This window comes from Tamandua tetradactyla, chromosome 14 (genome assembly GCF_023851605.1).
Source record: "Tamandua tetradactyla isolate mTamTet1 chromosome 14, mTamTet1.pri, whole genome shotgun sequence".
NCBI lineage: Eukaryota > Metazoa > Chordata > Mammalia > Pilosa > Myrmecophagidae > Tamandua > Tamandua tetradactyla.
Window position 1 is genome coordinate 7,490,399 of NC_135340.1, and position 12,225 is coordinate 7,502,623.

Genomic DNA, 12,225 nt, shown 5'->3' on the forward strand with positions numbered 1-12,225 from the left:
AATCTGTGTTATATATTAATATTAATTGTAATAATAACTGAATACAGAAGTTTGTGACTTTTTTTTTTTTAACATTTAGAGCCATATGGCCAGGGGATATTTTAAAAATTTAGATTTACGTATATACAACTCAAGAAATAAAGTAGGTAGTGACTTTAGAGCATCAAACTATGTTACATTAGGATAAATTCTCTGAGAAATGGAATTGAAATACAAGCTCAAGAAGAAAGATACAGTGCAACAACTTTACTATTAAAGAAGAGTGTCCATTTTTTTTATTTTTAAAAATATTTTTATTTTATCTTCTTGCACCATAAAATTGTCCATTAATTTTTAAATGGATGACAATAGGTATCAAATTGAAGTATTTAAACTCCACCTAGATTTAAAGAATGATATAACTGTTCATAGTTTTATTTATCTGTCTTTACTGGAAATTACATTATTGACAAATATTTAAACTTACTATGAAGTTTTAGATATTGATTTTAAAGTTTCTGAGAAATTTCTAAATTCTGTTTGGGGGTAGTTTGAGCAAAAAATTTGATGTCACCTGTTCAGAGAGACCTGACAGTACTAATGCCATCGTTTCTACAATGCTCTTTATTTTGATTACTACTAGAAGTCCAAGCCTCTGAACTCTTATCCCTTTGCAGTTCTGTTCATACCTTAGTTCTGACCCAGACTTTCACTCAGCCCCAGCTCTTAAAACCATGCATTGTACTATCTTGAAGTTGAGAGTTATCATCAGCCAAATTCTATATTCTGAATATTCTCTTAACCTTGCTGTAACTAAAATATATCTTCTACAAACTGCCATCTCAAGTGGGCTGTTTTTTTTAGACCATATCCCACATTCCACTGGACCTGGAGTTGGTAGAAGCTCTTGTGCTCTTCATTGCTACTTCAGGCCATTGTTCCTTCCTTATCTCTAAAGCTACCTGTCGCCAACTTTGAAGAACAGCTGTAACACATTACCATTCCCTGCCCCTTGTTATCATCTATAATAGAACTTCCTAGTCCACTTTGTGTTCCTATTAAAATGTTTGACACCTGGTACTGACTTTTCCCCCTACTCCTACTTCTGTTTTCATCTCTGATGACGTTAGCGTCCATATAGATGATCTATATAGTTCCCTTGACTTTTTTTTAAATCTTTTCTCCTTTACCTTGGTCATACCCCATACCTTGTCATTGTCGGGTATGTACACCAAATTCTCACTTTCAAGCACCCCACACTCTCACTACCAGCTCCTGTCTTACCATTTCATTCCCTCTAGTACTCTTCCCTTACCCCTGACCAATAATACACTGATTTCACTAAAACAGCCTCCAATATGCCATCCTTCTCATGTCCTCATTTCCTTGTTTACCCCATAGATTCCATGGTCTATCATTTATAGGCATTCTTTGACTAAACTCTTAATTCTCTTGATTGCTTCCCTTCTGTCCTCCCCTGGCGAAATGCTAATTGGTTAAATTTAATTCTTCATGCTGGACACCTGAACCTGAAAAACTGGCAGTGGCTACAGCGAAACAACCATGCTGATTAATCTCATTAAATTTGACAGCAAACCTCAAGTGAGCCCTCAGTATCGCCCACCAGTCCTGCAGCATTTCACCTGTCAGTTCACTTTGACTCCCCTAAAAGAGTACCTTACAATTTTATCTCCTCATAGCTCCAAATTTGCTCCATCTTCCTCATTCTCAATTCACTAAGAACCTCATATTCCCAAGACTAAATCTACCAACGTACCTGCTACTGTAACCACATACTCTCTTCACTTCTATTAAAATGGATGAATAATTTATTCTTTTTACTCCTTACCACTTAAGACTTTTCTTTTACACATGTCTCCATTTTTTCCATCTCTTCTGAATCATTTCCATTAGCATGTAAGCATGCTGAAATATAGCTTGTGTAAATAGGATTATATTATACCAAAGAAAGACTTTCCCTTTACCCCATATCCCCCTGGAACTACCACCCCATTTTTTTTCTTTTCCTTTACAACAGAGCATCTTGAAAAGAGTTATATGTTGTATTATGGTCTTTGATTTCTTCTCCAGATTCACTTTGGACATTCACTACTACTACATGAAAATTTTTCTTTTCAAGCTCGTCAGTTGCTTTCATATCACCAAATGCAGTGGTTAATTCTTCCTCCTTACTGGTCTCGATTTCAGGATGGTTTGACAAGTGAATCTTCTTTCTCAAAACATTTGTTTTTTTTTCCTCTTGGATTCCAGGATATCTGTCTCTTCTCATTTTCTGTTACTTCACTGGTCATTCCTTTTCAGTCCCCTTTGCTGCCTCCTCTTTCTCTCCCCAGCCTATAAATGTTGGAATTCCTTAGGAGTTGGTACTAGTTCCTCTACCTATGCTCATTCTCCAGAGTATATATCACCGAGTGTCTTAGCTTTAAATTCCATCTCTGTGCTGATAGATCCCAAGTATCTGTTGCCCAAAACATTCTCCTAAACATCACACTCACATGTGCACTTGTTTACCACGGTTTATATGACTAGACAATTCAATCCCTGGAGATCTTCAGCCTCACCTCTTACCATTCCCACATTCTTGTACTGTGCCTTCTGTGCTGCCTACTTAGGGCCTTGGCATTCATTCCCTCTGCCTGGAAGAGTCTGCTTCCAGATATCCACATAGTTCATACCTCATTTCATTTTAGTCCTATCTTCACATACATCCCTGACTATCCTATATTAAAAAGCAGCCCCAGTTGTTAAGTGCCATATAATTATTATAGTAATTATAAGTGCTTGACATTTTATTATACATTTATCTCTTTGTTTGGATGCTACTCCTGCTTGCCATGCCTCCAAAACTCAGACTAGAAAGTTTGCTGTATGAGGGCTGCAGTTTTACTGAGTCCCCACTGCCTATAACAGTACCATGCATATGGGAGAACCCAACAAATGTATGTTGAATGAATAATGAATGGATATTTTGATATTTTACATAAGTACTGTGAAACAATCTCTAGAATCAGAATGCCCAGCTTTGTAATCCATCTATGCCCTACCTAGCTGTATGTGACATGGGCGAGTTATTTAACTAGACTTTCTAGAGGTTTTTTTTTTCCTGTAAAGCGAAGATAGTACTTGCCCTCTGGTATTATGAGTCAGTCATCCAAGGTGTTAACACTGTCTTAGAGTTCACTTTTATTTTTCTCATCTCCATCTGATTCTTTGATCTATCTCGGGTTGTTTCAAATGGGCAAAAAAAAATGTTATTTTGTTATTATCCCCTCCCCAAATCCTACCTCTAATTTTTTAAATGAACATACTTAAATAACAAAGAGTACCTTCCCATGTTAGCATCCTTTGCTGACTGAGAACAAAACTTCCACTTGAGAATCTTATCTTTATACATTTATATTTTTATGTATAAATAGACACTTAAGTTCTATGAATTTTGGCTTTATTTCTCATTTTGTTAAAGGTAGATTACTATGATTGCTATTATGGTTAATAAAATTTTAAATGAAACTTCAAATCTGGTTTTTTTTTAGGGCCAAGAGGAATAGTAAAATGTATACAACATAATTGACTTTTTTTTTCTCTAAGATATTCAGTCCTTTGGGAGACTTGATGTTTTAAAGGATACTTTTGAATTTTATGTGATTATTTCTTCCCAGTGGTTGAAATATTTACTATAAGAATATTTGAAGTATAATCGCATCTGGATTGTAGAACAAACTATACAGTATATGTTCAGTTCAGTCTCCATCTTTTCTGTTTCAGTATATATATGAGTTTTACCTTATTGCTATTAAAAATAAAATGCCATTGTAATATAAAGGGCACTTAGGAATCTTTTGGGTTATTTATGGGCAAGATAAGTTTTTCTTTAAGATAAATTAATCTGTAATACTTATTCTACAAGTATAGGAAATATGTGCTTTGTTTATGTTTGATTAGGTAATTCAGCTACAAGAATGGATGATTAAAATCATCAATGATAACACTGCTATATGTGTAGAAGGAAAACTGATGTAAGTATAACATTTCACTATTCTTTCAGTGAAACTTAAAATAGTTATATGTTGAGGTTAAAGGAAAATATATGGGAAATAACAGCATCTTCCTATAAAACAAAGATTTAAAAAGAGGTAAAGAGGTAAACTGAAGGCAAACAAAATGGCTGTGCACATCCTGGCCATGTTGATTGTTACCAGCTTTCTTGCTTTTGCCTGTTTGTTTGAGTTATTTTTAAAATAGTGACTGCTCAAAATTATATGATGTGGTATTCTTTTCAGATGTGCTAGTAAGTGGACCAGTACTATCTGCTTAATTATATATGATCAATTAATATTTACTACATGCATTTCAGTCTAAATTCACACATTTAAATTGAGCAACTAGATATAAATCTAGTTTATTATTTAACGTAGCATCAGTTAAACTGAACTTGTATTTCAGCATCAGATATTTAGAGGAAGCCTTTGCTTCCTTGCTGATAATATATTTTATAGTAAGAGCATGGTTTGGCCGCTGTACAGTTTCTTGGTAGCTATTCCAAAGATCAATTAGCTAGACATTTCAGTTCAACTGCAGTATTTGGCCCTTAAACATTTTCTAATTAGTGTAATAATTTTTGTTTAGCTAAATGATCCAAAAAAAGAAATCAAAATTATTTAAAACTTAGCCGTACAGCTACATATTAAGTAGTCTTTGGTACTTTCTGGTCTCCCTGAAGTGAGAGCATCATTGGATAAGTGGGTTTTGCCTAATTCTTCTATTAGCACCATTTCTTACTTTTCAAAACCAGTGTCTAAGTGGTAAAAAAAAGTTTTTAATAGAAACCTACAGGATATCCAGAGAATATAGAGCTTAACAAATGAATATGATTATATTGATATTTCTTTTAGTCTCTAGTATCTTAGAGCAACTAGAAGTAAAAACCTAAAATTGTGGAATTGAAACCCATACCAAACTCTGAAATCTAATTGTTGCCATGTGCTTCGAAATTTATTGCTTTTTTGTATATATGTTATTTTTCACAAAAAAATTAAATAAACTTGCAAAAAAAGAAAATACTATAGGTTATCACTGTTGAAGGTATTTACTTGGCAGTAAGTTACCTTGAACAGTGATAACCTATAGGATTCTTTTTTGAAAGAATCCTTACTGCCTTACTCGGCAGCAAGTTGAGTATATAAAATCTGTGGTACACACTCTATTTCTGTCTGCCTTATGCCCATTTCCTTAATGTTCAAGAGGTAGTATAGATTGTCTTGGTTTGAGTCCCATTGCTGCCATTTATTAGCTGACTGATGTGGGCAAGTCACTTACCCTCTTTCAGGCTCTGTTTTCTCATCTGTACAATGGTGATAGTATTACCAACCTCTGGAGTTGTTTTGAAGATATTTAAACAAGTTAATATTTGTAAGACTTGAGAAAACTGCTTTTAGATTGCTATTTAAATGTTTGTAAATAAAATGAACAAAGCAAAAAGAGCAGAACAAGAGAAGTAACATATTAAAGTATAATGTATGAGCTTAATGTCTGAACTTCTAATATATGAGTTTAATTCCATTTGACCAAATTAAAGGAACTTCAGAGTGGCTTTCTTATTATATTTGTACTTACATTTATTATTATTTATCTGGTGAATGAGAGTATGCTCAGCAATTTTTCTGATACAGCTTCATATTTTGTTTCTATTTTATGTTTATTTTTAAAATTTCATTTAAAGAAATATAGTCAGTTTATGAGTCATTGATTTGATACTGAAGTTTGTTGCTTTTTTTTTTTCCCACCTGGAACTTCTTTTTGATACTTTTCAAAATGGAAGATAAAACATTTGGCTGTGTGGTGAGGGTAAGAAAATATGTAAGATTAGGTGGATTTTAGATTAGATTATCACTACATAATTGTGTGAAAACTAACACAAAACAGCTGCTGAAGAAAGGAATGGGAAAATCATTCTTTGGAAGCTGTAGCATCAGTTAAACTGAACTTGTATTTCAGCATCAGATATTTAGAGGAAGCCTTTGCTTCCTTGCTGATAATATATTTTATAGTAGGAGCATGGTTTGACCGCTGTACAGTTTCTTGGTAGCTATTCCAAAGATCAATTAGTTAGACATTTCAGTTCAACTGCAGTATTTGGCCCTTAAACATTTTCTAATTAGTGTAATAATTTTTGTTTAGCTAGAGTATACTATTCTGATTTTATATTATAAATTTCCATATTTATATATGTGCATTGTAATGGATAGCAAAATATGAATATTTGGCCTTACCTAAGCTGTTTTTTTCTCCTAGAGATATTGCTAACATGTATTGGCACAGTAATATAATTGTAGAACGCATAAAGCACAACAAACTTAGGACGTTATCGGGTAATATTTATATATTAAAAGGAATGATAGACCGAATTTCCATGAAAGAAGCAGGTAATGATTATCATTATTAATTGATTATTTATAATTCATAATTTTAGTAAGTGGCACAGTTAACCATGTTTTTGCCAGTAATATACATGTATTTACTTTTTGATTAGATGCTTTAAAATTATTCATCAAAAATTAAAATTAAAACAAATGACCACATGGTGTATAAAACTAGTATATAAGAATCGATCATTTTTCTTTGATTTAATCAGTTATTGGCAGTTTATAATAATTTCTGTTATTAAAAAATCAAGTGAAGTCCTTATTTATGAGGAATTGCTTTATAAGAATATATCTTAACTTCCTGGTTTGTCTCTTTGTTGAGCCTGGCTGGTACAACTCCAGTCTTAGTACAATCTAATTTTCTGCCTGTGCCTTGCACACAACTGAATGTGGCTGAAGAAAAATACACTCCAGTAAATCTACTTTAAATTTATGATCCCCAACAAAAGTTATGGCCCTTTAGTGGTCCATGAGTGCTGTTTGGCAGTCCTACCACATTTCCCTAATCCAGTCACTCTCCCATCCTCCTTGAGGACAGGCTCATTTTTTTTACAAATGTCTAATACCTACTTCTTTACTCTCTCTCAAATTGAGAGTGAAGAGGAGAAGGCACCTGAGCGTTAGATGCAATGAGAAGAGAACTTCCCTTCCACCAGCTCTCACTTGTTTGCATCTGTGCCTGCTTTTATTTTATCCTTGCTGCCATTGATGTCAGCGTCAACCATTTGTAGACTAGTTCCCATTTTTACTCTTTTATTCAAGGGCATTATTCTGGCAATTCCCCTTCTCCCTTTTGTTTCAAAAAACCTTCTTTTTAACCATATGTGTCCTTCCACCTTCTGTTGCACCTATTTACAGCAAAGCTCAGAAGATTTGTTTACACTTCTTTCATTTAATTTCTTTTGTATTCTCTCCCATTTTCACTTGATTCTCCTTAATCATGCTTTGATCCCCAATTCTGCACTGAAACAGGCCTTATCAAAGTCACTGATGACCTTCGTGTTGCTAAATCCAGTGCATACTTGACATAGTTAAATACATCTACCCCTTGAAATACTTCCTTTTCTTGGCTTCTAGAATTCCATATTCCTGATATGCCTGCTACCTCACTGCCTATTCCTTCATTGTTTCCTTTATTTCTCTCTCTCTTCACTGCCTGTAAATAAGGGGGTATCCTGGAACTCTTTCCACACTTATTACTATGTTAATTTCTTTTTAGGCTTTAAATATTATCTGTGTGATGACAACTGCCCAATTTATATCTGTAGATTCTTCCCTGAACATCAGACTAATTTTTAAAATGCCTTTTTGATATCTCCACTACGATGTCTAAAGGCATTTCAAACTTATGTCTAAAACCTGGTCTTCTTTAAATCTCCTGAGCTCAAAATCTTCCCCATCGTTCCATGTTTCCAAGTGGCTCAGCCAAAATCCTTGGACTCATCCTTGAATCCTCAATTTCTGTCACAACTACATTGGATCTATTAGTATATTTTATTGATATCTCCAAAATAGATCCAGAATCTGTAACTCCGCTGCACCGCTGTAGTGATGTAAACCTCCATCATCTTTTGTCTGGATCATTTTAGTATCCTCTTAACTGGTCTCATTATTTCTCCTTGCACTTCTACAGATTTTTCTCAAATGGCGGCTAGTATAGTCCTGTTAAAATATAGGTTAGATACTGTGAGTCCTTCCATAGCATCCCGTCCCTCCTTGCTCAAAGGAAAAGGCCAAGTTCATATAGTGACTCCAAGCCTTATGTAAGCCTCCACTGCCTCCATTACCTACTTGAGAAGCCTCCTACCACTAGCCACTTTTGCTCCACTTCACCTGGACTAATCTTATTCTGCAAACAGACCAGACACACCCTTGACTCAGCTTTTCATTTGCTGTTCCTCCTGATTCCAGTATTCCAATCCCAGATTGCCACATGACTTACTCCCTCATAACCTTCAGGGCTTTAGCCAAATGGTGCTATTTCGGTGAGGACATCTAGACCTCTTTTTTTTTCTTAATTTGTACCCTCCCCACTACCTAACATGAACATTCTAGATATCCCTATACCACTTCCCTCCATAACTTTTCCTCATAGCAGTTTCTGATGAGCATCTAACAAACAAGATATTTTACGTACTGGTTTACTTTCTGTTTCACACTATAAGGCAAATTCCATTAGGGCAGGAGTTTTTGTCTGTTTTATTAACTGCTGAACCCTCAATATCTGTGAGAGTGCCTGGCACATAGTAAGCATTAACTGCCTATTTCGTGAAAGATTAAATTAATTATATCTCTTTAAATTACGGGCTTTTAGATCATTTTTTTTACTGTTCATTGTCAAATAGGCTATCCATTTTATCTCATAAGGAAGTTTATGTTTGGATTTCCGGAAAATTGGAAAGAGCACATTGATAATTTTCTACAACAATTAAGGTAAAGTATTTTTTAACTTTTTAAAAATCAACTTTATTAACGTATAATTTACAGTTAATAAAACTCACCTATTTTTTGTTTTACGATTTGATAAGCTTTTAAATTATACTCATATAATGAATGTGAAGTTTTTATGTTTGTTTCAGAAATGCTAATTTTTAAGCTCTCTTTGACCCTAAAAGACTTTCAGAAGGCAGTAACACTTTATAGAATTTCTGTCAGGTGGAATAAATCTAAAAGGAAAAATAAAACCTGTGACATATTTCAGGGGCCATCATCTACTCTTCAAAAGTCATGTAGTTGTTAAACTGTCCTAAAGCTCTTGGAACATTTTTTTCTTTCATTTGTTCCCTCAGTAGTTATTCAGTGTCAGCTATTTGGCAGACATTTCAGTTGGCACTGGGCAAATAAAGGTGAATTTGATTATTTCTTATTCTTAAGGAACTCATAAGAGATACAGGGGTATAATTAGTCTCAGTACAACATAATAACTTATTTTCTGGCTTGGAAAATATTTTCTGTAAAGGTTCAGAGAGTACATGTTTGGGAGCCATACTGCCTCTGTCACTACTCCTTACCTGTGCCTCTGTAGTATAAAAGCAGCTATAGACAATATGTGAAAAATGAGCGCATGCTGATAAACTTTACAGAAACAGGCAGCTGGTGTGCTGTATCCTGTAGTTTGCTGACCCATGAATTATAATATCAGTTTAAGTAGGAATAAGTACATAGAGTAGGAGGCACTTAAGAGGGTATATTTGGTTCTTTAGCTTAAGATGTTATATTTCCATCCATTGAGGAGGGGAAAGAGGAGTATAGCCATGAAGTATTAAATAATTTAATATTAGAGGTAATCTTGCTGAAAAAGAAAGAGCTTTTTTTTGACGGGGGGTTATTTGTTTATTTGTGGTTTTAGTGTTTTGGTTTTAGTTTTTTAGAGAACCAACATTAGAGGAAAAATGCTATAATTGTTTTTAGGGCTGATGAGAAGAAAGGAGGAAAGGCCAGGCAAAAACAGAAAACTGGACGATTTGTTCCTGACATAAGCAAGTCAGTGAAAAATGCTGCAAGAGAAAACCAAACGGATGTCCTTCAAAAAGCAAGCACTACTTATGACTTTGATCATTATAACTTGGGTATGTTTGCTCTTTTTTCTCTGTTGGTATAGGAGTAAGTTCATGCATGAGCCCTAATTTTAATTGTTTGTAATGTATACAGTTTTTTATTCTTTGACTTACATTGGCCTGAAATTCCTGCTTTTTCACTACTAATGGAGGAGAAAATGCAATGCAGCATGCTGGTGGTCAGCATTCACCTTTCTTCATAAATATCTGCTTTTGATTAATCAGAATTCCAAAGAATACTGATATTTTAGTTTGTTAATGCTGCCAGAAATGCAATATACCAGAAATGAGTTGGCCTTTATAAAGGGAATATTAAGTTACAGATTTACAATTCTAAGGCCATAAAAATGTCCAAATTGAGACATCCACAGAGAGGTACCTTGACTCAGGAAAGGCTGATCTGGAAAGGCACATGGCTGGGGTCTGCTGGTCCTTTGGCTTCTGGTTTCAAATAGCTCCCCTGGGGGCATTTTCTTTCTGCATTTCCAAATATCTCTGTCTGTGTTGACTCTGAGCTCTTTCCAAAATGGTTCCCTCTTAAAGGGCTCCAGTAAGCAACCTAACTTGAATGGGTGGAGATACATCTCCATGGAAACCACTTAATCAAAAAGTCCCACACAAACAATAGGTCTGCCCCTACAAGATTAGACTAGGAAAAAGAACATGGCTTTTCTAAGGTACACAACAGCTTCAGACCAGCACAACTGATGAACATATTAATGAAAGACAATTGTTCTTTCAGATTCCTAGATCCAAGATATTTAGGCTGCCAACCTAGCCCAAATCAGTTGTATTAAAGACACTATAGTTTTGTACTAAATTTCATTCCTGCCAATAGGTAAAATCAGTTTCCTTTCATGGCAGATTTATAACAAATGGCAAATTGCTTATTTGTTTTTTTGAATGCTGTATGGCAGGGTCACATTTCGTTATTTTTCTGTGTGAATATCCCGTTATTGAGGCACCATTTGTGAATTTTTGTTTGTTTGTTTGTTTGTTTTTGGGAAGTATATGGACTGAGAATTGAACCTGGGTCTCCCGCATGGCAGGCAGCAGTTCTACCGCTGAACTACCCTTGCACCCCCGGCACATTGCTTTTGCATGACCATTGCTGTAAAGGGAGCTGGCACAACTGTTTTCCATGCCAATTGTTAGCAGCTGTCTAACACTATAATCTGCCTCATGTGCTTCTCCCACCACAAAAAAACAAACAGTATGAATGAGCAGAAAATTACAGCCATTTCTGGATAGTAAGAATAAGTCTAAGTTACTAGAATCTGTAGTATAAATTTCTCACAATTTTACCTTGTCCTTCTAACTTAAGAGCTCTGTGGCACTTCAAGAATTCACGATTGTGTCTGCCAAAAATATGGCACCATTCTGGAAGTACACGTACCTCTATCTCACTATGACACCCCTTTCCAGCATTCCCCAGCCCTGTAAATTTTGCTCTTTATCCTTTCTACTATAGAAAAAGGAATAATTAAAAATGTAGATGCTTGCCTGCCTAGAGCTAGTGAAAATTTGCTCAGTATTGTTGATCCAATTTCTTCTCATCCCTTTCTCATTTTATCAAAAGTCATCCTATTTCCCCTTAATTAGTCATGTTTTTTCTTTTTTTAAAGTGATTTCATTGAGAAATCTTCACACACATACAGTCCATACAATTAGTGGCTCACAATATCATCAGATAGTTAGTTTTATATTCATCACCATGATTATTTTTAAAACATTTGCCTCACTCCAGAAAAAGAAATAAAAAGAAAAAACTCATACATTCCATACTCCCTTCCCCTTCCTCTCATTTACCACCAGAATTTCAGTCTAACCAATTTTTTACCTTATTGCTCTTATTATTTATTTTATTTTATTATTATTATTATTTTTTACATTGGCAGGCACCAGGAAAAGAACCCAGGTCTCCAGCATGGCAGGCGAGAACTCTGCCACTGAGCCACGGTGGCCCACCCTTTATTCATTTTTTTATCCTTATTTTTTTTACTCATCTGTCCATACCCTGGATAAAAGAAGACACAGGGTTTTTCCAATCACACAGTCACATTGCAAAATCTGAATAGTTGTGCAGTCTTCAAGAATCAAGGCCACTGGAACACAGTTCAACAATTTCAGGTGCTTCCTCTAACCACCCCTATACACCAGAAACTAAAAGCAGATATCTGTATAATGCATAACTTCTCAACTCTGTTTGAATTCTCCCAGCCACCGAGACTTTATTTTGTCTTATT

The 12,225-nt window shown here is 34.9% G+C and overlaps 1 protein-coding gene across 4 annotated transcripts in view; it reads left to right on the plus strand.

The window, feature by feature from the left end:
* Nucleotides 1-12,225, plus strand: part of MIS18BP1 (MIS18 binding protein 1) — a 75,592-nt gene that overhangs the window by 18,300 nt on the left and 45,067 nt on the right. For all 4 annotated transcript variants that reach the window (XM_077126849.1, XM_077126846.1, XM_077126847.1 and 1 more), the window contains exons 5-8: nucleotides 3,943-4,016; nucleotides 6,292-6,422; nucleotides 8,768-8,855; nucleotides 9,834-9,991. In XM_077126849.1, the coding sequence (XP_076982964.1) occupies nucleotides 3,943-4,016; nucleotides 6,292-6,422; nucleotides 8,768-8,855; nucleotides 9,834-9,991 (451 nt within the window). The remainder of the gene's footprint in view (nucleotides 1-3,942; nucleotides 4,017-6,291; nucleotides 6,423-8,767; nucleotides 8,856-9,833; nucleotides 9,992-12,225) is intronic.